Below are 25,120 nucleotides of genomic sequence, written 5' to 3' on the forward strand. Positions count from 1 at the left end.
CTTCCTCAGGCCCGAGTGCTCGCGGCTGCTGCACTTCGTGCACTCCGTTGTCGTCTAAACAGTTTAAAATATGTCTTACGAAAGTTTAATTTCGATCATTCATTCATTCATTTTAGCTATCAGTCGCCCGTTGCTGAGCATAGGCCTCTCTTCGTGTACGCCACTTGCCACTTGTCCCGGTCGTGCTAATCTCATCCAAAAGTGTCCCGCGATTTTTCGAACGTCACCCAGAAGCTAATAATTTATGTCTGTCTGTCTGTCTACTGTCAATTGCACCATTCGACTAACCCGGGGTTAACCGATTTAACCTGGAGCTACCATGGTTACCAGTACAATTTGTTTGGTTAACCGTTTAACCGCTTAACCCCAGGTTAATAGTGGGATGGTGCAAGTAGCCCTAAGTAACTCTGCGCCGACTTGGACAGGTCAAAGTGTGGATGTGTCGTTAATGATTAGACTTCCATACTTTGTCATTGCGAAGTGTGTCTTGCCCCGACTCTATCACGTATGTAAGGAATGAGCTTGTACAGTCGCAGAATGCGGTCCTATCACTCAGCCAACAGGGCAAGCGGCCAGTTTTTCCTGTAAACAAGTGATAATTACGTAGCTTTGAAAAGTTTCCATATTATGTCATGTAACATGAAATATATTATTATTAGGTAAAACTATATTATTGGGACATAAAAAGACAAACTAAACAATAAAACTAAACTACATGCATTATAAAATTTAAGATAATCTTATAAATAAACTTATATATAATAAATGCTCCCCAGGTCGCTGTCATGTGTTATGGTGCCCAGAAGACTGGCAGCGTTACCTCGTTGGATGGCCATCCCTCGTTAAATAATTATTTACAAAACATTCTCGTACGCTTGCAAAGATACTCGAACTAACCCTACCAACAATCTTAAGCAACGTTTTACCTAAAACGCCAATTACTTAGCGAAACAGTATTATTTCCGACATCATTATAATGGGTATTATAGTACAATACGCGTCTGACACTACCCAGCGGCCTAGTTACGCAAAACAGTGCTTTGGCAACTGTATTACTTGAATCAGGAAGGGATCCGAAAGCCTACTGGTAAAGATCGGTTTTCCTAGGATAGCGGTGCCGTTATATAGCGGCCGTCTCCATACTAAATAATACGGCTAAATATGGATGTATGGAGACGGCCGCTATATGACGGCACCGCTTTCGGAGGAAACCAAAGCTTAAGCAGAGTTATTCTTAAAGTTCGCGAATTGTGTGTGGCTGGTCGAATGTATCTATAGTCTGACATGAAATTGTAGAAATTAAAATGTGTCAACATTGTAGTGTCGTTCCGTTTTCTTAGATTGATTTGAAAGGGACGAGACTAACAATGTTGCCACTTTTTAATTTCTACAATTTCTTGTCGTAGTTATATCCAATTTCAGTACAGACCCAAAACTACTATGATAACTAATGCAGCGGAATTGTGACATGTTGAAATACATATTTGTCGAGACATGGCACATTTGGCGTGTCACATGCGCGTTGCCGACCCTTTAAAAACTTGTAAATTTCTTAAGAACCCCATACTGTAGCCCCTCGGGAAAAATTCTGAGCGCGCGAGCTCATTCCACAGCCGGAACGTCTGCGGGAGGAAATTCCTCTTAATCGCACAGTGCGTGACCATTTAGGTTCTCAAGCTTTTTTGGTGACGGACCCCTTTTGGAAAGCGAAATATTTGAAGGAGCCTCAAATAAATAAAAAATCGGTCGTCTCTGTCTACTTATAGAAGAGCTGTTTTTTTTTTCTTATTAATACAAGTATTCTCGCGGAGTCCCAACAGAGGCCTTGCGGAGCCCTAAGGGCCGCGGTCACACTTTGAGAATGGCTGCTCAAGGGTGTCAGGATGAACACCCTGCCGACGCGACGGCGGGCGGTGCCATCATGTCAAACATTTTTTATTCACGTTCATAAGAGCAGTTACTTCACCAACCCCGATGCTCGTTTACTAATGATTTCGGCACGATCATTAAAGATTGCTATGCTATACCAATCACCGATCACCGCTAAGTTATCACTGCATTCTTATCATTGCTTTACCCAACATCTTTAATCGTCCCCGAAGCAATAGAAATACCAACCAGAGAGAAATAAGTTTATGAAAGAGTTTTAACCTCTATTAATTGAGGTACCTATACAAGACTACCTACTATAACTTGGTCAAGCAAATCAGTAGAAAAAGGCGGCAAATTTGAAAAATCGCGGGTTAGCAACACTATTACGTTTGAATTGTTCGAAAATCGCGTATCATTTATATCTTATCTGTGGAACTGTTTTGTTTAGATTTAGAATAATGGCCGACTGGATGTAAAAAGTAAATTAAATAATAAAGTGCTTGTTAATTAATCAGAGTATCTTTTATCAAATATCACACATTTCATCGTTGTTCGATGTACATTGCTGCTTTTTGTTCGTTTCCTAGGGATACCATACTTTAGTTTGCTTTACATTGTTACTGACATATCCAGCTTGATAAACTATAGTTTTGATTGATTACCATATCATAATCCGGATAGTCGTTCACAGTCGATCCGTGTTAAAGCGAGAGCGCTAGGATAATTTGGGGTTTTGTATGTACTATAATTTAAATATTACTTCTCTTTATGGCTGCAATAAACAATTATGATTATGATTTATTTTCTATCTCAGGCTAAATCATTTATAATATGAACACTTATTTACAAAACAATACAAAATACACATTAAACACATATAAAAAAACCTAAACTACGGTGCCGCCAGCTGCGGGGCAGGGCCCAAGCTGCCGGTGGTCAGGGGCAGGACCGCAGAGGTGAGGTGCGAGTGAGGAACCGACGTATTATACGGCAAATGGTGGCCGATTTTCCGTTTAGATATCATCATCTTCCTCGCGTTGTCCCGGCATTTTGCCACGGCTCATGGGAGCCTGGGGTCCGCTTGACAACTAATCTCAGTAATTGACATGGGCACTAGTTTTCACGAAAGCGACTGTCATCTGACCTTCCAACCCAGAGGGTAAACTAGGCCCGTATTGGGATTAGTCCGGTTTCCTCACGATAGATAATGAAGTGTAAAGTAAGTAATATAGAACTATATCACATAACTTAGATCAAACTTTGGGGAATAAGGTAACAATATTAGATAGGGCGACATACGAGCGAAAAAGGTCATCGAGCCATAAGTTCGCGAATTACCTACTCGCACGTCTATCACCCACTTTAAATGAACAATCGTTTGTCAACAATTTTATCCATACAATCGATAGCGCCATCTATACTACTTAACTACAAAGCCCGCAGCGTATAAAGTTAACGCTCTTGATTAACTAACTTCTCTCTGCACATTCCTGCTTCATAAGGGAAGCCATAAAGTTGAGCAGTTTAGCTAAAACAATTTGATAATCGCCCTTACGTAATAAGCCATTACGTCTGGTCTGGTTTGGACCTAAATCGGACAACATATAACAAGACAAGTGTGTGGCAGATACATTATTGATTGGATCTATATAGAGCTGGCGGCCTAGCCAAGGTGTTAATCGCTATCGCTTCGCCATCGAATCGCATTGTGTCTCTCTATCACTCTAAAAGTAGTAGTAGTAGTAGTAGTAGTAGTAGTAGTAGTAGTAGTAGTAGTAGTAGTAGTACGGGGCCAGGCCCCGTAGACAACATGCCAATCGCTAACGCTCCGTAGCGAACGAAACGCAACTGTCACTGTCGCACTATAATATGGAAGAGTGTAAGAGAGACACAAAGCGTTTCGTTGTCGAAGCAATAGCGATTGTCAGCTTCGCTAGGCCGGCTTAACCCCTCGTATGCTTAAGACACGGATCCGCGCGTGGGAATTTTAATCTATTGTTGTAAATGTCAAGGTCACTTTTTCAATGATCAAGTTTGACAGGCCGCATACGAGGGGTTAAATCATTCGCACTAGCTGCCGGTGTACCCAATCGTTAGTCTTTCATTTTTCCAATCGGTAGCCAAAATAGCGAAAACAAAACACTTATAGTTTTGTTTATGACTGTTTACCCGTCCGTCTGCCTGTCCGTAAGTCATAATCATTTTACTCGAAAACTAATAGTTATATTTATTTGAGTAAAATGTTGAATATACCTATGTGTAATTTGTGAGCCGCTAGCCGCTACTAAATTTTGAAGTTAAAATTCAATATTACATTGGGGTTCACTTCATACACGTAACTAAAGTGAAAAAATAATTGAACAAAAATTAAGTTTAACACATCATTCGATAAGGCTTAAAAAAGTTTTGGCTTTAAGGTTTTAAAAAAGGTCCTGCTTTTTTTAAAACCTTAGATTGCAGTAATACTCCCTATTAATTGTAGGTAATTCGAGTTAAATTAAACATTTAACTTTAAAATTCCTCGGGGTGTTTAACAGCTCTCATACATCGGAAGCAGCTTTCATACAGGGCGTACACAAGTTCCGTGCACCATACACCACACTTGACATTATAAATACCCTGCTTTCCTCCAGTTGCACACTTTCTTCCTCGCCTCGCAGAGAGAGAGAGAGAGAACGAGAGGAGAGAGAGAGAGAGAAAGAGAGAAGAATGAGAGAGAAAGTGAGAAGAGAGACAAATTTAATTATGCAGAAAATTGTGTTTAATGTTGTAAATATTTTATAACTACATAATATATACGTAGTTATAAAATCATAAGAGTAATATAATATGCTTATGTCATAATTAATTGTAATTTGTGTTAAATTTGTAATTTTGAATTTATTCCGCGGGGTATTTAACAGCTCTCATACATCGAGAGCAGCTTTCATACAGGGCGTACAAGTTCCGTGCACCATACACCACACTTGACATTATAAATACCCTGCTTTCCTCCAGTTGCACACTTTCTTCCTCGCCTCGCAGAGAGAGAGAGAGAGAGAGAGAGAGAGAGAGAGAGAGAGAGAGAGAGAGAGAGAGAACGAGAGGAGAGAGAAATAGAGAGAGAGAACGAGAGGAGAGAGAGAGAGAGAGAAGAATGGGAGAGAAAGAGAGAAGAATGAAAGAGAGAAGAGAGACAAATTCAATTATGCAGAAAATTGTGTTTAATGTTGTAAATATTTTATAATTATAACTATCATAAGTAGACTGATATAATATGCATAAGTCATAATTTTTATTCCGCGGGGTATTTAACAGCTCTCATACATCGAGAGCAGCTTTCATACAGGGCGTACAAGTTCCGTGCACCATACACCACACTTGACATTATAAATACCCTGCTTTCCTCCAGTTGCACACTTTCTTCCTCGCCTCGCAGAGAGAGAGAGAGAGAGAGAGAGAGAGAGAACGAGAGGAGATAGAGAGAGAGAGAGAGAGAGAGAGAGAGAAGAATGGGAGAGAAAGAGAGAAGAATGAAAGAGAGAAGAGAGACAAATTCAATTATGCAGAAAATTGTGTTTAATGTTGTAAATATTTTATAATTATAACTATCATAAGTAGACTGATATAATATGCATAAGTCATAATTTTTATTCCGCGGGGTATTTAACAGCTCTCATACATCGGGAGCAGCTTTCATACAGGGCGTACAAGTTCCGTGCACCATACACCACACTTGACATTATAAATACCCTGCTTTCCTGCACTTGCACACTTTCTTCCTCGCCTCGCTTCGATTGCAACACGTCGGGAAAATGTCGCGAATATGCTGTGTAAGTTTATTTATTATCTTGTTGATTAGGACAATTATTTAAAGTGAAATTAAATAGTGAATCACTTAACTTAGGCAACTATCGTGGTGAATTGGCATTGTGTTCAGGTATCTACAACAAAATGTATTTTCCCGCTATTAATTTTACAAAAACGATTATAATCGTGAAATTTTATTGATACCATTCTAATTTCTTGACTTCTCCGCGCGTAAGGATAAAATAGTTGTAGAAAGCAACATTAATATCATTTACCTACAATACAATAAATAGGTATTAATTAGCAAAAGATGCAGTTGTGTTATATTTCATACGGAAGCAATGCTAATTAATTAAGATAATGTATCGTCCAAAGTAAAATAGGTCAATATTATGTATATAGGTAATAATCTAATAATATTTTCTTTGGGTCTCTACGCAACAATTTTTCTTTATACGTATACAACTATTGTTACCTAACACTTACAACAAATTGTTGATGTTTACGATGTTTACCATGCATTTTATCTTCCAGCTACTACTCCTCTTGAGCCACCAAGCATTTTCAACTGAACAGAAAAAACGCAGCCTTATCAACTCCCTCGCCGTGCCAGCCGGGTTCCCAGCTCGCCACTCTGTTACAGAACTCCACAACCGCATACCAATACCAATACCCCAGCCTATACCGATACCTGTTCCACGGCCCGTACCGTACCCTGTAGGCGTTGGTGTACCTGTCGACCAGCCGCGACCGGTACCTGTGGTTATACCGCACCCAGTAGTCCATATCATCCCGCGACCAATAGCGGTACCGATAGATAAACCGTATCCGTACCCGGTAGCGCATCCTGTGCCGGTAACGATCACGCAAGGGGTACATATACCGGTTCCGCAGCCGTATGCGGTTGGTGTGCCGGCGGCAGTACCGGTACGGGTGCCGCAGCCGGTACCGGTAGCTGTTAGTCCGGTACAGCAGGTAGTTCAACCGGTAGCACAAGTAGGAGTGAGTGGGGGGGTTGTGGAAGCGCATGGTCAGACAATAGTGCATCCTTATTGAGTGATAGTCTCATCATAATGACTGTACTTATAAGATTCTTGCAAGGCTGATCTCCGATAATTCTCATGTTATGGAGGAAACAAATAAAGCATCGAGCTAAAAAAGATTAGCATTTTACGACATTTATAATGCATATTTTAAGTTTTGATACCAACATTTAGCAGATTTTAGAAATGTATTTGGCGTGAATAGATTCTTTATCATTCCCGTTAAAACTATCTGAGAGAGTTAATATCTAAAAATGTTGATCATGAACAATATCTATACGTTTAATTTAAAATTGTTAAATGTAACTACGAACTTGTGTAAATTCCTTTTGTGCTTCAATGATAATAAGTATAATGAAAACATTGAAAATGCAACGATTTTGCATTGTTTCATTATAACTAATATATAGGTAGTACAGTCACCTGCAATAATATGTTACTCTTCGAAGGCCGCAAAAATATCTAACAAGATCTTATTTGTAGAGCCATAAGAGCGTGTCACATATTTTTGCGGCCTTCGTTGTGTAACATATTATTGCAGGCGACTGTACTAATTATTTTGTTTGTATACATCTGTAACTACGACCTTGTGAAGATAACCGTGAGATAGCTCGCTGCTCGTGAGATAGCTCTGATAAGATGTACCTATTTCAACCAAATGTTTATATATTGTTTGCATTGATTACTATTGCATGATTTAAGTGTTAATGTGTTTGCATATAGTAGAATAGTTTTTTACTTATATCAGAACTAAATGCGTATACCACTATAGCAAAAGATGAAAAAAGTTTTCAGATGCGTTATCGTATAACCTCCCAACTACAGTCAAGCTCCCAACTGTGGTTCAAATAATTATCTGTTTTTTTGAAGTGAAAACTTCTTTAGCGGCGCTCTGCACTTTTGGTGACGGGGAAAAAATGTTAAACTCGTAACAGGTGTCACGTGGCCGTAAGGTACGTAAGACGAACACGTGACGTGATCGAAAAACTGTTACTTCAATGTCATTGAGTTTTTCTTTATTGATTTAAAAGCCATCTAGTGAGTTTCGCTCTAACTGGTATTAATATAACTCGAGTACTAACAGTGATGTGCTTAGAGGTTGCAAGTAATGCGATGAAATAACGCTAGATGGCGTTAACCTCAATTATACATAGTGCTGCAGACATTTTGCAATAAGTAGTGATTGAGTTTTCACTTCTGCCGGCACTCCCTGAGTGCAACCCATTGTTTTTTTTAGTTCAGGTATTTTTTGTAGTTCTAAGACAAGGTATGTTTATTAATGGAAGAAAAAACTCGAAGTAAACCAAAAGGGACATTGGTATGGATACTTAATTTCCTTTTGAACTTGTGGACCATAATAGTGGCAGTATTGGACTATAGTTGGCAGGTTTTACGGTAGTCTCCTATTCATCGAATCACTCTTTAATTCTAGTCCTAATGCCAACCAATTGTTTAGCTTTTTAAACGACGTTGTACATTAATCAAATCTAATAACTTTATTCTGTAATGCATCTTCGTTACATTATCTGATGTTAATTAATTAATTAAATTATTCGATATGCGCAGAGTTATTAACTCAATTTACAAAAACAAACTGCAAACGATATCGACCCTTGTCATATTACTTTGCACATATCGAATTGACGACAGCCTAAGTAGGTACCTAGTTTCCGTTAAATTAATTATCTAAGTTAACTTAATAAAGCTTTAACTTTTGTGTAACTTATTAAGATTTAATTATTAAACGTTAATATACCTCATTTGTATTGTGTCTTAGTCTTTATATGTACCTACCTACATATTTATCTTTATAAGGGCCCCCGAGAGCTGCCGCGGGTACACGGAGCGTGTGAGCAGGAAAAGAGGAAAGGGACGATCGATTCTCCACACAAACGTAGTTCCCATTTTCCTCAAAGTATTCAATAGGGATGATGACACATGTTGAATTTTATAACTAAATCTAGTAAAATAGATAGCAAACGAGCAATTTATCACAATAATGTGGATATTAAAATAAAATATTGAAAAATTACACAAATACAGGACCTGAAATTTTCAAAATTTAAGATTTTTTTAACTTCCAAAAACGATAAAAGTAAGGGTACCATTCGATTCCTTACATTTCATCCAAAAACATATTGTATAGCAACTATATACATAAACGCAATATTTCACCGACAAAAACGCAATTTTCTTGTTTTGTCCATACTACAAGATGGGCTCCGGGCTCCCAGAGACCTTGACGTCACGTTCCCTTGCCGTTTTGTATAGGGCGTTTCGCGAGTGAAGTGCTACTGTCGGCCTTTAACTACAATTTCTGACTTTTGTGTTACTTTAATACAATGGGTCCCCTATAGACATTTGATCCTAAAAACCGATCGATTGATACCATAAATGAAAATTAGTCATGTAGCATATTGATGGGGATTGCATTGACATTAGGGTTTTCTGAATAGGTATGCATGCATATATGCGTTGTTTAAAGGCGATATATGCATAATTGCTCTATCTGAAGTTTTTACAGCACACATAGTAAACAATACATTATCAGTTAAGTGTAACCTTGTTAGTATACGACTAACCCACATCTCGCTCTGACGCATTTTGTCAATGTTATTATAGCAAACAACCAGTTTTGACAGTGACACATTCGCTCACGTCTATACGTAACTTACTTTCTATGCATCTCGCTCGTACTGACATATTAGTGCGAGCGAGATGTAGGTACTTATAGAAAGTAAATTACGTAGACGTTGGCGTATATATCGGCATTAAGTATCGCGGTATCCGAAGACAATAGGTACGAGTATTTTATTTATATACACATGGGGCATTCTTCCAAAGGTCAGGTTTGGTCAGTGACGTGACGCGTATGGCAAAAATTTGTCAACAATTATTTTTTCATTTCTTATGCTCAGAGCCTATGCTATAGAGAAGAGAAGAGGGTTATTGTTGTTCTAAAAAGTATTTCGAAAGTGATACGTTTCTGCACTAGAGCATTTAACTTTCCAAGTAGGTACGATTTTTTTTATTTTTTACAATAAGCAATTGAATTTTGTTATTAAATGGATTTGACATAAAATTTCCATATCTGCTATTAAACTCCCCATTCCATAAATAACGATACTTTTACCTAAATGGTTAATTGAAAGTATTAGGTAGGTTCAAGAAAGGCTATAAAAATTATACTTACTTAGTCATGTTTAAAAAAAAACACATGTATTTTACTTTCCTTGTATTTGAAATGACTAGCAGAGTGTTTAACTCGGGTGTAAGGCATCATTTCAGCCTCGGAATATTGGCGCTCTCACTGCGTTCGAGCGCCAAACTACCTCGGCAGAAATGAGTGCCTTTCCTCCTTTTGTTAACAATCTACTATAGTTCGTTTTTTTTAGCATTAGAAAGAAGGAAAACGCTTTTTAAAAATCAGTAACTTATACTTATGAAAGCAGAAGAATATAAATTATCGTATTAGATTCATGATTGTTACATATTTGCCGTGACTTATTTTTAAAACATGTTTTTCAATTAATAGACACATCAAGATTGTTTACCTTTTTTCTAATGCTAAAAAAACGAATTATAATAAGAGGCTGAAAAGGGGGTGAAAATTTGTATGTGAAATCAATAACCGCTCAACCGATTTAGATGAAACTTGGTATGGAGATAGTTTGAGATGTGGGGAAGAATATAGAATAGTTATCCCCGAAATCATCCCTTAAGAGTGTAAAAAATTGGGTTGGAAATATATAGAGTGGACCAATTTGAGGGTCATTTTTTTTTTTTTTTTTTTTTTTTTTATTCTATACTAAAATCTTATAATAAATCAAACAGAAAAGTGCCGTGAAACCCTATCGGGTTTGTACCGACACGACATTCGTGGATACATTTTACGTTAAGCATTGTTGTGATACATGGGATAATCGATATTTATATAAAATTACAAGTGAGATTACTTAAATTCTACAAGAGATAAATTAGCGGGTATAACTAAATAGCTCCCACTCGAGTACACAATCGGCCGTGCATTCCTTATCGCTGTGCGGTTTACGTGTCAAGAAAGTCTTAAGCGGCTCAGGTTTTCCTTAAGGCGTATGCCATTAATTGAGTACCGAGTTTGAGTATGCACCGGGTGGGGCGTGCAGCGGTTACAGGATGATCTAATTTATTCAGTTAAAAACTTCGGGTAAGAGTATTTCAATTATTGATGGATATATTAATTATGTAGTTATTATAAAGCTTTTTTATTATTATAACGTTTTAACATTGATTATTTACCTATATTTATTACATTGATATGGAGAACAGATTGAGAAATATATGAATAGGTATATATATATATATATATATATATATATATATATATATATATATATATATATATATATATATATATAAATATATATATATACACATATATATATATATATATACATACATACATATGTATGTATGCTTTATGTAGATAAGTTTATGTTGAGACTCCATCAAGATAGTACTTATTTAGTAAATTCTTTTTATTTTTCTCGTTTATAGTGTTTTTTAAATTTATGGGTAGTTCGTTAAATAATCTTGGTGCTATATATGCTATTGTTCTTTCTCCGTATTTATTGTTACTGTTGATAGTTGTGACTTTCTTTTGAGAAATCTTTCTTATATGCATTTTTGATTGAATTGGTTTCATTATTCGTTTGTTATGAATGTTTTCCATTAAAATTAAGAATTTTATTTTACATTGGATGGGCATAACTTTACAAAATTTAAACAGTTTGCTATAGTCGTCTCTAAATTGATCTTTTATTTTTCTGGGAACTATTAGTTTTAGTAATCTTAGTTGTAGGTTGTATATTTTATCTAAGTAGCTTTTGAACGTTCTGCCATAGCTTGTAAGCCCATATGCTATGATTGATTCAGCTAGTGCATTGTACATGTTAATTAATATTTTGTATGGTACTTTATATCTAATGACTGAAAACTTAGAAAGGATTGCTCGCAATTTATCGCATAAGGCATCAATGTGTGGGCCCCAATTAAAGCGTTCATCTATAATAACCCCAAGATATGAGGCTTGGTTAGTCTGCTGTATTGTTGGACACGAACATCTAGGAAAAAGGGTGAAAAGTAGAATGGAATAAAAAGCAGAGTTGTTTAAAAATTAAGTTACCCAAATTACTAATTCCACGCAGACGAAGTCGCGGGCAAAAGCTAGTGTTATTATAAGTACAACATGTCGGCGTCTTAGCTTTATCAGAACATTATAAAATTCTGTCACCTACCGGACACAATTCTGATTTTGCACAACACAAAAACAATTTACTAAACACCTTTATACGTCTAATCTATAATCAAATTTCGTATATCTGTTATCAGTAATAATCCCTTATATCGACTGATACCGTATCGACGTGATTATAGCATTCGGTTGAACGTGCCGCCGCGCGCGCATCGTCGCGAAGAAAACTAAAAATAATCCTCTAAGAATAGTACTAGTGCCACAATGTACAAGCGTGAGTATATGTTTATATCACTCTTATTTTATTGATCTCTAGAGAGAATTTATCTTACGACAAAGATAAGTGATATGGGAGTTGCTCAGATTTAACGTATCACTGTTTTGTTTGAACAGGGGCCCATTTCTCGAACGGTATTAGATTAATAATATTATTAGTCTACGAACCTGTCAAGACCCATGACAACACTAATAATATTAGACTAATACCGATACCGTACGAGAAATGCACCCCAGATTGATGGAAACGTAGCATTTTTCATTTTGTTATTATTTTTTACGTGTCTGTGACACCTTTAAAAACTCGTCACTTGTTTACTTTGCTTGGGTGGAAAATCTACAACGCACCATTCTGATGATTCATACTAAATTTATCTGAAATATTATTTATTGTGAAATTAATAATGCGAAATCCTGAATCTTAACGTCCCACTTTCAGGAAAACATCAATTGCGTATGTCATCATTCATCAAGTGTCAGAAACTTTCTTTTTAAAAGTGTTACCAGTGAAAAATATACTATTATTCTTTTTCGCACTTAATCAACATTAATTATTCAGTACCCACTGTTCATATTGCCTCAATGGCAACATTTAACGCAAAGCAGTTAATTAAAACACGTTATATCTTTCATGGAACGATAAAGAAACGTTGACATTGTCATTATTGCATGCCAGTTATAGAGGAATGTAATATCGTTGCACTTTTCTTGGTCTAACTCTAAACGGTATCGGATTCCAGAGTTCCCGTTTTCGATGGAGAACATCCCGAGGCAAACCAGCTTCGGCTGCTTTTCACTCAAGATTGGGAGCATCTTTTCAGCGCTAATCGTCATAGTAAGTTTAATCATTATTCATTCGTTTCTGTAGATTGAAAATCCAGAGTCTGTGCGGAAAGAGGAATAAAATTATGGGGCCCAATACATTACACGACTCTTCTCTTTCTGAACGACTCTAGGTATTAACATTAAATATCTTTAGTCGTACAATTTTGTTATTATCCACTAGGTACTTGAAGTTTTGTTTAATACGCAATAATATCTTTAATATCCTAATGTACTCGATTTGCAAGTACATATTTATCTCAAAGATTAATGCGCCTATTAATTTTACCTGATAAATTTGTTCAGTAAATTATGTAGCTAATAATTATTTGCAGGCGTTATGAGATGTTAAATTAAAATTGTTTACTTTCCCTATCGTATACACCTGTGCCTTGGTTATAGGTGTCTTCGGTACTTCTAGTTTATATTTAAATTTGCACTTTATCATTATTAATCATAGAGTACAACCAGGATGGCGTCTTAATTATCAATTTTGTTTTGTTCAGAAATCAAATACTTATATCTTAACCATCTATCACTTGAAGGGGGTTGGCCGTTCGAAGTATTTTACAGATGACGCCAGGCTTTACATATCATTCCTACGAATAGAGTCAATGTTATTTTTTCTAATTTAAGCCAAACCACAGAATAAATAATAGTACTAAGTACAGAAGACTCACTCTCTAACAAAACGCGTCTGTTACGATCAGCACAGATATGGCCGCTAGGTGGCGACAGCGCCACGCGCGGCTTATGGCTTTCCCCAAAATTGGGGCGAAACGGATGTACTTTTAGCTACCTGTAGCAAAGCGACGAAATCGCGGAGTGAGCCACGCCTGGCCAAACCTGAACTCCATCTTTAAAAACCTTTGACAGTTACCAACCCTAAAGTGATTTAGTTTAATCTTCTTCGTTTCAGCTCTACTCAGTCTTGGCCCTAGCGCAATGCCTGGCCATACTCAGCGGGTGGCCACACGAGCCCCATCTCAACAGTCCAATGGCCTATGGCCTGGTGGTGACCGTCGCCATCGTGCATGCTGTCACGCTGTTCCTATCCACCGTCATGCTGATTGGAGCACTGAGGGTGAGTATCTCGGGCTTATATCCCACGTATCCAACCACCAAGGTTTTGCTTATATGTAATACTGATCACTGGAAAGGTAGGTACCTACTCCCTTTTGCATAGTACCCCCGTTCAGCCTATTGTGAGAGAAGGGTAACTACGGAACCCTACACTGAGCAACTGAGCAAATCCCGACGTGCTCTTGACCGTTTATTTATGGGGCATTCAGTTTGCGGTTTCTAATACAATACACAATAGGTTCTCCAACTTAGCTCGGCTAGAAATCTAAAAACTATATTATTGGATTATTACGCAGGATGACAGTAATTTAATCATCGCTTACTTTGAAACGTCTGCGAACGATGCTATTAAATTTAGAATAAATTTACAAGTGGAAAAATTTCTGTCTTGGGTGGGACTTGAACTCATGGAGGAGACTTTGCTGGCTATGGATGAGGTCTATGCAAGACAGAAAATTTACCACTTTTAAATTTACCCCACCCACTTACAATACCTTTGTGTCTGCAGGAAGACGCCCGCCTCATGCGGCCGTGGGTGATCTGGACCTCCATCCAAGTGATGTGCTACATGCTGCTGTTCATCTTCTACATGGTGAATAACTTCTCTGACAACAGCCTCACGGTCTACGTCATCGAGCTCCTTAGCTTGCGTGAGTTTTTCATTCTGTTCCAACCAAAACTTATTCATAACGGCCTGGCTACTACATTGCAGGACTGGCTTCGGCTAAGGCGCCAACCAAAGTTTGGAGCGAGACACAGAAATCGGACCTTTCGTTCCCACCTATGGTTTTCTCCTTATCAGAAGCCAATCGCACAATGTCGTGGCCAGGTCGTACCTAAGGGTGCACACGGCGACTTTTTGCAGCGATTTAGGAATGCCAGTGTGGCGATGTGGATCAGACGGTACTTACACTACATTGTGTTTAAGTGTCCCGTCACCAACCATGATACAAGTGATGTGCTACTTAATGCTGTTCATCGTCTTGGTGAACGCATTCTAGGTTTTCGGTTGCCTCGGCCCGGACCCGGGCCGTTCTAGCGTGAATCATCCTGAAATCCGTATAGTAAAATCAACTCTCTTTCCGTATGTCTGCTATTTAAAGGTTTGTTACGTATTTACGGCCATTTATTTATTTTCCAGTGGTCCATTGCTACATGCTGATGCTAGTGTCCAGCTACTACAAGCAGCTGGAGGAAGAGCGAGACGAAAGACTAAAGAGTCTCATCAACAAAGACATTTGGCATGAGTACGCGTAAGACGGACTGAATAATGGAGCGTTTTCACGATCAACTCCCATGTATAATGTAATAGTTTATGTGACCGCTACATAATGAAGGGCATTAAAACACGAGTTGAAAGAGAGTTTCATAAAAACATCACACGAGTGTTTTAATGCCTAATTAATAATTATGTACATACAGTTATATGTAAACTGATTTTTATCTATACACATAATAAGCTCTCTGTTGACCGCTATTGCAGCAATTTATCATTTATCGATAACAATGTTATTATTACATAATAATAACGTAACATTTAACGAAATAACAGTTAATTATGCTGGCTATAGTTTGCGGTTTTTGCATCATAGAATGACATACGTTTATATAAATTTGTTTTAACTAGTGGAATAACGGGCCTATTTCTCGAACGGTAATAGTCTAATGTTATTAGTGTATTGCCATGGTAACCCATACGACTGTACAGGGGCCCATTTCTCGAACGGTATTAGTCTTAATATTATTAGTGCGTTGCCATGGTAACCCATACGACTTTATAGGGGCCCATTTCTCGAACGGTATTAGCCTTAATATTATTAGTGTGTTGCCATGGCAACCCATACGACTTTACAGGGGCCCATTTCTCGAACGGTATTAGACTAATACCGTTCGAGAAATGGGCGCCAGTTCGTTGACTAATAATATTAGTCTATACTATAACGTTCGAGAAATGGGCCCCTGGGGCCGAATGCATATAATAACTTGTAACTAATAATATTAGAGGAAGTCTCTTTCCAACCTTTGATTCTAGGGGCCCATTTCTCGAAAGATATTAGTCTAATATTATCAGTGTGTTGTCATGGCATCCCATACGATTTAACAGTTCGTGGACTAATAATATTAGTCTAATATCGTTTGAGAAATGGGCTCTAGAAGAATTTCGTTTATTATTATTAGTTACAAGTTATTATGCAATGGGCCCTGAACGTAAATTTCGCAATAAGAATTGTGAATCCCGCGCTAGGAGCACATTCGCCAGAATTTGTATGTAACCTCGCTTGCAACGTCGCCATCGGCGTGCAGTTCCCATACAAATTGCAGCCGGGTTGCAGTCCGTCTGTGCCGGCCCATACACACACGTTTATTGTGATATAAAAGGTTATAAGGTTTATATTTATATTTGATAAAAAATATGATTTTAAATTAAATAAATAATTTAATCTTGATTGTTTTATTGTGATATTAACATCTTTTTTGGCATAAAACTTATAACATAAACATAATATTATACTGTCATTGCTATCTTATTTATGAACTAAAGTTGGTCAAGCAGATCTTGTCAGTAGAAAAAGGCGGCAAATTTGAAAAATGTAGGCGCGAAGGAATATCGTCCCATAGAAAATTTGAATTTCGCGCCTTTTTTATTGACAAGATTTGCTTGACCAGCTATATTTTTTATATTTTGTTCAAAACATAAACGTTAACAAATCCATTTTTATATCAAAAATATCCATCTTTATACAAAATGTACATTTTTATATCTATACTTGTGTAAAACAAGTTTAGGTACTTCATAATATAAATTTTAGGAATCTTGATTTTCTGTAAGTAAATACGTAATACTATATTCATAATATATCTAGTCCAGTTTTCTAAGTCGGTCTAGCTATCTATATAGGCGTAGGTAGGTAGGTACCTAAACGTATAGTTTCTTTTATTAAGGCACTTTTTATATATTATATACTCTATGTTTAAAGTGACAGAGCCATCAAAATTTATGAAATATGAAAATTCCATATAATTTTAATATAAGTACTTATAACTTTTATTTAACACTTTGACAGCTTCATCAAAATACACATTTACTCGCTGTACAGAAAAGGCACATTACTGAGAACCTAGTCATCACATTAAAAACCTGTGAAACATTAATGAATATTAAAAGTAATCATTCCTTGCACTTTATTTTCTTACATTTTATAATTATTAGATATAATTTTAATCATTTAGTAATGTATATCAACTTTCATTCATTTCATCTTCATATTAGGACTTATTTTCTTTCGTAATCATATCAATTCTATGATATTTAGTTACCTATTCATAGTTTCACAGGAACTGGTAATCAAATGCTCATATACACTAAACTTGGCTGGACTCACTAAAAGTATTACCATTACATCCCTTTCTTTCCTCATATAATGAAAGAGAGGCAGCAATCGAAGTCAAGAATGTCTTATGATAAATGTTATTGTTTTCAGTTTACCATTAAGTATGTACCTGTTCTGATTTGACTTCTCATACACGCGCGCACGAATAATACCGTAGTTGACCCGACATTTCCTCTCTATCGCACACGCAATACATACCATATTGCTGTCCCGCTTGCAAAGTGGCATTGACCGCCATAGACTAGGAATCCTCTAGACGGAGTTTAGAGCAATTATCTCATGAAATCGATGCTGCCAAAAATACGGGGGTGCGGGGGACGAGGTGAGCGAGTCCCGTGCCGTGATTGGTCCGTTCAAAGACACGGACCAATCACGGCACGGGATTGACTCGAAGATGGAGTAAAACTACCGTATAAGTGGCAGAGGGGGTAGCGTTACTATGCTCAGTCTAGAGGATGTCTTGTCTGTGCCGTCGGCATTATGCCGACAGCAATAGAATTAAGAGCGTGCGACAGAGATAGGAAATGGCGAGTCTATGTAAGAAATTATATCATGGGGAAGGAAAGAGATGCAGCATGTCGAAAGCCAAGCCCGACGCAGGTTAGACGGGATCTCTTTCTCTCGTGTACTTGACGGTGCCGTCTCGCTCCATCTTGACGATTGAGCTCCAAATTAGGATTACTAGGTAGATCTGGAGCACTGGAAAATAAGAAAAAATACGTTAGACATAAGATGCATTTTTAAAGTCAAAATACCTGGAAATTAGGCCGATACGCGTATGCTGTTATTAGGTATCTGCCTATTTATAAATGTCCCAAACCGCCCCAAGGACAGCTGACAGAGTTAGATGGAGACAGCACGAGAAACTTTGAGAGATAGACCTTCAGAATCGACACCGACCAAGAAGATACTTAAGCGGTCGCCGTTTAAGAAGTGTTAAGCTCTTACGGTAGATGTCGCTTGGGTCTCCTTGACCCATATGGTGGAATGATTTGCTGGCTATGGATGAAGTGCTGGTGGCCTAGCGGTAAGAGCGTGCGACTTGCAATCCGGAGGTCGCGGGTTCGAACTCCGGCTCGTACCAATGAGTTTTTCGGAACTTATGTACGAAATATCATTTAATATTTACCAGTCGCTTTTCGGTGAAGGAAAACATCGTGAGGAAACCGGCCTAATCCCAATAGGGGCCTAGTTTACCCTCCGGGTTGGAAGGTCAGATGGCAGTCGCTTTCGTAAAAACTAGTGCCCACGCCAATTACTGGGATTAGTTGCCAAGCGGACCCTAGGCTCCCATGAGCCGTGGCAAAATGCCGGGATAACGCGAGGAAGATGATGACTTACTGAGTTGGAAGAGTATGAGGAACAGTTCGCTGGCCGTCTCCTTGGACATGAACGCCAGGCTATACGCCAGGGTGGCAAGTACTTGCAGGTTCCATATCAAGTATACTTACTCCTTGCGGGCAAGGTGGAGAGGAAGACACCCCGCGGCCAGTCTCCCAGCTATTGATGTGACCATCGACGATCACTGGCACTGTTTCAACCGCCCTAAGGACAGCTGACCGAGTTAGATGGAGACAGCACGAGAAACCTTGAGAGTTAGACGTACAGAAGAAGATACTTACTGAGCTGGAAGAGTATGAGGAACAGTTCGCTGGCCGTCTCCTTGGTCATGAACGCCAGGCTATACGCGAAGCCAATGATGGAGAACACGATCTCGAAGTACAGGTACACCTTCATCAGCACCACGTGTTTCTGGAAAATTAAAGTAAAGTAAAGTAAAGTAAATCTTTATTTCAGTACATATTTGATATTGAGCATAAGTATTAAACAAAGAGGTTAAGCAAGTACTCGAATAACATAAACCAAGAACAAATTATACATGGTTCCTACACTAGGCAGTGCCTGTCCCGTAGGTAGCCGACACAGTTACGAGTATTCAAACGACATGTAGCGCGTAGTTAACACAATCAGGCTTAGATTATTGCAGGTCATACTTATTAAAACGAAACTTATTTAAAAAATTACAAATAATATTAATATAATCTATGAAGTTAAATATTTATTTACATTTTGAGCTTACTAAGGTGTAGCGAAATGCAGGTGTGTAAGTGCGTGTGTGTGCAAGTGAAGGGGGCGAGTTTGTTTGTATGTATGTTATGTTTGTGTATAGGTGAATAAACTAGTCCATGTGTTTATGCTAGGTATTTCTTCTATCTCCTCATAAGATAGCGTATTTAGCCATGTTTTGAGTTTGCGTTTTAGTTCTGCGATTGAACAATCTTTAAAACTAACGGTTGCACTAACTTTGTTGTAGATGTACGGTTGGAGATATACTATAAATCTTTTAGCGAATGCTGTTTTAACTGTTGGAATGGGAATTTTATACTTTCGTTTTTGCATCATAGCCGAGAGATCTGGCGATTCAAGAACTCTAGCGTGTTCGTTCATCACTACCCGCATAATAAACAAACTACGAACGTTCAGTACCTCCAAATCCCCATACACTTGCTTCGTTGGGTACAAGACTGGCTTCTTAAGAATAACTTTTAGTACAGCACGTTGAGCTCTTTCTAACATAATCATAGCTGTTTTAGCCGCCCCACCCCAAGCAGTTATGCAATAAGACAAAATCGGTTGGCAGATACTAACATAAACAGTGCTAAGAAGCTTTTTATCAGCGGAATTGCGCAGGTTCTTAAATATATATATTAATTTACGTATACGATTGGCAGTGAGTTGTATGTGTTGTTGAAAGTCAAGCTTTTCGTCAAATGTAACGCCAAGATATTTTACCGTTTTAGTCCGACTGATATGTTCACAAGTGCAGTTTGGAATTTGCGACCCGAAGGGGTTGCATCTATGTATCACGATATTTGGCAAGCTAGTAGGCGCGGAAGCTTTAGATTTATGAAAGCATACAAACTTAGACTTGTCAACATTTAATGTAAGTAGGTTATGCTGAAGCCCTTTGGCCACCACTGCCATTCCCTTCTCGGCGGAATTGACAACTTTACTCCACGTGTCTTCATGAAATAGAATGGCAGTGTCATCCGCGTAACATATGACGTCTGCACGATCAATGTTTGCATTAGCTATGTCATTCACGTATAAAATGAAGAGTGTGGGGCCCAAGATACTGCCTTGCGGGACACCAAAATCTAGCTCTACCGCGCCGCTCACATCTTTGCCTATCTTTATTCTCTGGGTACGACCGGTCAAATAACTCTGAAACCAGCTTAGAGCGGTACCCCTAACCCCACAGAGCTCCAGCTTTTTTAACAGTATAGGGACAGAAACAGTGTCAAACGCCTTCGCGAGGTCCAAAAATACTCCCAAGCAGGCCTTACCGTCATCTAAGTATCTTGAGATGAGCTTGGTCATGAGCTCCACAGCATCAGCAGTCGACCTCTTTGCTCGGAATCCATATTGGCATTCAGAAAGGATATTATTTTTTTCTAAGTAATTCACTAAGCGCCTGTTCACCACTTTCTCTAAGAGTTTAGAAAAGGCTCCCAGCAAAGAGATCGGTCTGTAGTTGCTAGGATTAGATTTAGGACCGGATTTGTGGATAGGAACAACAGCAGAAACCTTCCATTCTTCAGGAAAAACTCCTTCAGATAGGCTGAGATTAAAAATATGAGTGAGAGGTACCGCTATTATACTCTTAAGAACCTTAAGTAAGCGGTTAGTTACCCCGTCAATGCCTGGTGCACTGTCTGGTTTTAAACCGTTGATGAGGGATTCTACTTCAGCTACGTCGGTAGGATACAGGAATATAGATTGAGCAGATGATACCCGGACTGAGGTCTTACTAGCTAAATTTTCCTGCGTGCTATTGAGAGACGTTAATATATTACCAGCAAGACAACGGCCCACACTTGAGAAGTATTCATTGCATTGGTCTAGAGATTCAGTTACTGAGTTCTTAATGTGTGTGAGTTCCAAAGGTATTTTAGCAGTTTTCCTGGTATACGTAATGGTTTTAATAGTATTCCAAAGCTTTTTTGGGTCATTTTTACTTTTTTCCAGCTCTAACGATTCGTATTTGTATTTTAAATTCTTTAGTAAATTATTATAAAAGTTTTTGTACCGTGTATATATCAGCTTTAGGCTTTCATCGTTAGGGTTGTTACGATATTTTGCATGCAGACGATCTCGGTGCTTGGAACATCTAATTAGACCCGGAGTCATCCATGGCTTGATAGCGAATTTGGAACGACTAACCTTAACCTCAGTAGTGTGTTTGTGAATGACACTGCAGAACAACTCGTTAAAAGCTTGAACCGAATCATTTACAGAGATCGAACTGGTCACCCGACTCCAGTCCAATTGTTTTAGCTCGTCCTTAACGGAGGTAAAATCTATTTTGTTGGACTGACGCCGTTTTTGGACCGGATGCGCTATTTTAGTTTTTATCCCTGCAATCACCATATCGTGATCAGTGACGTTTGACTTACACACTACTGACGAAGCATGATAACGAGATGAAACGTGGATGTGGTCCAAGCAAGCGGCACCTCTAGTAGGTTCATTTACAGTCGGGATAAGACTTAGTTCCGCAATTGAGCAAAGATAATTTGCGCGAGTAGTGAGATGATTTGAGTCTACTGATAGAGTATCGATATTTATGTCCCCGGCTACTATCTTACAATGCGATGTTTTGATGGATGTGATTACTGAAGCGAGTGAATTCATGAAGACTGAAGTGTCAGGAAAGGACGGAGAGCGGTATATAGCAACAACACTAAAATTATTCTTCACTGTCACCAACAGACAATCAGCTTCATCAACCTTTGGTTCCGTTGCTTGCGCTGGCCATCTGTTGTGCACATAGACGACAACTCCTCCCGCTTTATTAGTGATTTTTTGAGTCCTAAAAGATTGATAACCATCTATTTGTGGTATGATTGAACAGTCGTGAATCCAGCATTCCGTTAGAACTATTACGTCAATAGTCATATTAAGTCTTAGTAAAAGAACTAGAAACTGATCAAAGTTTTTCTGCAAACTCCTAATGTTTAAGGTAATAATTTTGACATTAAAACGGCTATCTATAACGGTATTACAGAGCTCTGGGAGTTCTACAGAAAGGCAAGTTGGTTCCTGAGAATCAAGATCACGTAAAATTTCTGACTTACCCGTTATCAAAAACTTTGAAATGCGATTTTATTCCGACGTTAACGTTAACTTGCCTTCGACGTTTCGAGGAGCAGTTGGATATGCTGTGGGAGTAGAGGTTGATTGCTGGACTAGTTATGTGTGTGTGTAGTGATATGTATGTGTGTGTGAAACTTATAACTAGTAATGTATGTAAATTTAATGTTCTATATGTCCCTTCCATCGGCCAACTGGGTGTTTTGAGGATCTTCGCTCCGTTCCTTGCTGGGGATGGTGGGTGCTGGTCCTGGTCTATTGAGGATACGAGTAATGTCGGCATGTGTTCTAACATTAATTGCCGCCGCTCCTTTTCCTCTTCCTTCACACTTCTTGACAAAAATTTTCCCTCCTGTCGTCCAGCAAAACTTATACCCAGCCTTTTCTTTAAATTGTATCCGACATTCACGAAATAAAGTTCTCTGTTCGCGGGTTAGCCGTTCGTTGAAGTATATGGTTCTTAAAGGTCCCTCAAGGTTGATGTCCTTAGTAGTTAAGCGCTTGGATTTCGCTAACTTTAGGAATTGATCACGAGTGTTGCGTCGGCTAAATCTGACCACCAGCGGACGAGGTTGGTTGTTGGGTCCATTTTGTTGTTGCCCTACGCGGGACAAGAAGTCAATGTCCGGGTCCGAAAGTTTCATGCCTGCCATCGCAGCTAACATTAGGAATGAATGGTGCGGATTTTCTCCCGTTACTTCGCTTAGTCCTTGGATCTCAATGTCGTTTCTCAGCATAGCTTGGGAATGTGATTTAAGCTGCTCCTGCAGTAATTCATTTTCCGCTTTGAGTTCCGATACAATAGCAGCTTGATCTTCAACCGCTTTTATCCGGGAGTCGTATGTGGCGAGGGTATTTGCGTGAGTAGAAAATTGTACTTGCAGGTTGTCGGTAACCGTTTTTAGCTCTTCAACTACCTCCGCCTTTTCCTCGACGTGTAATAAGCGGGATTCAAGTGTAGACACGGTCGCACCAATGCTCTCGAGTCTATGCTCGCACTTACGCACGGTTGTAATCGCTACATCCAGGTCCGACCGCATGCTATGGATGTCTTGCCTGAGCAGTGATATTTCTTCTGCCAGCTTTGTTAAAGGGGAGCCGGTTTCCGGATCCGACGCTAGGTCCCTATCCGAAACGCCTGTAGTTGACCTATCGGGGTGCGTACCAGTGCTGATCTGCTGGCCTCGTACAGGAGTGGCCGTATTATCGCCACCTTTTTTTTTAGAGAGCACTGACAGTCCGGACATATCCATGTGTTTACTGTGTGTGTCTGCATGTTTTCGATTCCTACGCAAGCTAGGTGATAAAGTTTTCCACAGTTACGCCCGGTGCAGGTGATGTACTTCCTGTCCGTGATGGGTTTGGGGCATCCTGAACAGGCATTTTTATTAAGTTTCGGCGGCATTTTAATGTCCTCTGCACCAAGGTCGCAGCGATAGGTAAACGACAGCTAAGCGATAGTATCGCTAAACGCACGGGTCTCGTGGTACGGGTCGATAGGAGCGAGCCGCGGCAGCGATGACTCACACGCGCAGCGGTGCACGGTATTAGATGGGGTAGAAATTAATAATTTTAAAAATGTTTTTGCTTGTGGCTCTGCAATTACTGCACTGATTTTAAGTCTGTTTTCACAATTATTACGACTAATTTATACATTTTAACACTGTCACTTTTTTATTCACATAACATTAGATTTTACGCACAAAAAAGGATAAAAGTACGGAGCGATTCAGCGGTATGTCTGTAAAATACAGTGAACATAATTAAAACATGGCGTAAAAAAATTATAATTTGAACGGGTCATATACAGGGTGCCCAGTAATTAGTGGATAACCATCTAACCACCGACAGGGCACCTTAGACTGGCCCAGAAAATGCACTTATAGGTCTAGTAAAAGTTTCATGGTTTTCGAGATAATCGTACTTTTCAATTATCTCGAAAACCACGAAACTTTTACTAGACCTATAAGTGCATTTTCTGGACCAGCCGAAGGTGTCCTGTCGATGGTTTGAAGGTTATCCATTAATTACTGGGCACCCTGTATGTATCCATTATTTTCACGTCTCTCCTACAGACATACCATCTTTCTGATTGAGTTTTCATTCGCATCGCATTCCTTTAAGAATGACTCACGCTAAAACGGTCCGGGTCTGGGCCGAGGCTTTCGACAATTCGTTTTCTATGACGGGAGGTTGGTGATCAAGTGATGATTTCTATAGAAAACTGAATTGTAGGACGCGTCGGTCCGGACCCGGACTGTTCTGCATGAATCCAGAAATTTCGCTAATTTTGCTATGCCATTTCTCATTAAACTATAGAACTTTAGCTAATAAAGAAACATCATATTATTTTCGCGAAACGCATAACCTCAATTGAAGGTATTCAACAACACCATTACATAATACAAATCGTATTTATTTCAGTAACTTGATCTGTAAACAATTGGATAACATTA

The 25,120-nt window shown here is 38.7% G+C and overlaps 3 protein-coding genes across 3 annotated transcripts in view; 2 read left to right on the forward strand and 1 right to left on the reverse strand.

The window, feature by feature from the left end:
- Window positions 1-5,644: 5,644 nt before the first annotated feature.
- Window positions 5,645-6,724, forward strand: LOC134653222 (zinc finger protein 512B-like). Its single transcript, XM_063508550.1, has 2 exons — window positions 5,645-5,684; window positions 6,196-6,724. Exons 1-2 carry the CDS (start codon window positions 5,667-5,669, stop codon window positions 6,715-6,717), a joined length of 540 nt encoding a protein of 179 aa, XP_063364620.1. The 5' UTR covers window positions 5,645-5,666; the 3' UTR covers window positions 6,718-6,724.
- Window positions 6,725-9,529: 2,805 nt separating this feature from the next.
- Window positions 9,530-15,445, forward strand: LOC134653685 (uncharacterized). Its single transcript, XM_063509077.1, has 5 exons — window positions 9,530-9,553; window positions 12,896-13,048; window positions 13,955-14,119; window positions 14,627-14,768; window positions 15,260-15,445. The coding sequence occupies exons 1-5, from the start codon at window positions 9,530-9,532 to the stop codon at window positions 15,373-15,375; spliced, it is 600 nt and encodes a 199-aa protein (XP_063365147.1). The 3' UTR covers window positions 15,376-15,445.
- A 2,613-nt stretch (window positions 15,446-18,058) lies between these two features.
- Window positions 18,059-25,120, reverse strand: part of LOC134653357 (uncharacterized) — a 36,258-nt gene continuing 29,196 nt past the window's right edge. The window contains exons 4-5 of the mRNA XM_063508694.1: window positions 19,133-19,262; window positions 18,059-18,209 (exon numbers count right to left, since the gene is read on the reverse strand). Coding sequence (XP_063364764.1) covers window positions 18,112-18,209; window positions 19,133-19,262 — 228 coding nt within the window. The 3' untranslated portion in view covers window positions 18,059-18,111. The remainder of the gene's footprint in view (window positions 18,210-19,132; window positions 19,263-25,120) is intronic.

The sequence above is a fragment of the Cydia amplana genome, chromosome 13 (assembly GCF_948474715.1).
Source record: "Cydia amplana chromosome 13, ilCydAmpl1.1, whole genome shotgun sequence".
NCBI lineage: Eukaryota > Metazoa > Arthropoda > Insecta > Lepidoptera > Tortricidae > Cydia > Cydia amplana.

What these genes read in the sequence shown, in the direction of transcription:
- LOC134653685 (XM_063509077.1), top strand. Translation starts at nt 9,530, where the DNA reads ATGGGGCATTCTTCCAAAGGTCAG. An exon ending in GGCATTCTTCCAAAGGTCAG is followed by an intron (nt 9,554 to 12,895) that starts GTTTGGTCAGTG and finishes TGCCAGTTATAG; the next exon opens with AGGAATGTAATATCGTTGCA. An exon ending in TTTCAGCGCTAATCGTCATA is followed by an intron (nt 13,049 to 13,954) that starts GTAAGTTTAATC and finishes TCTTCGTTTCAG; the next exon opens with CTCTACTCAGTCTTGGCCCT.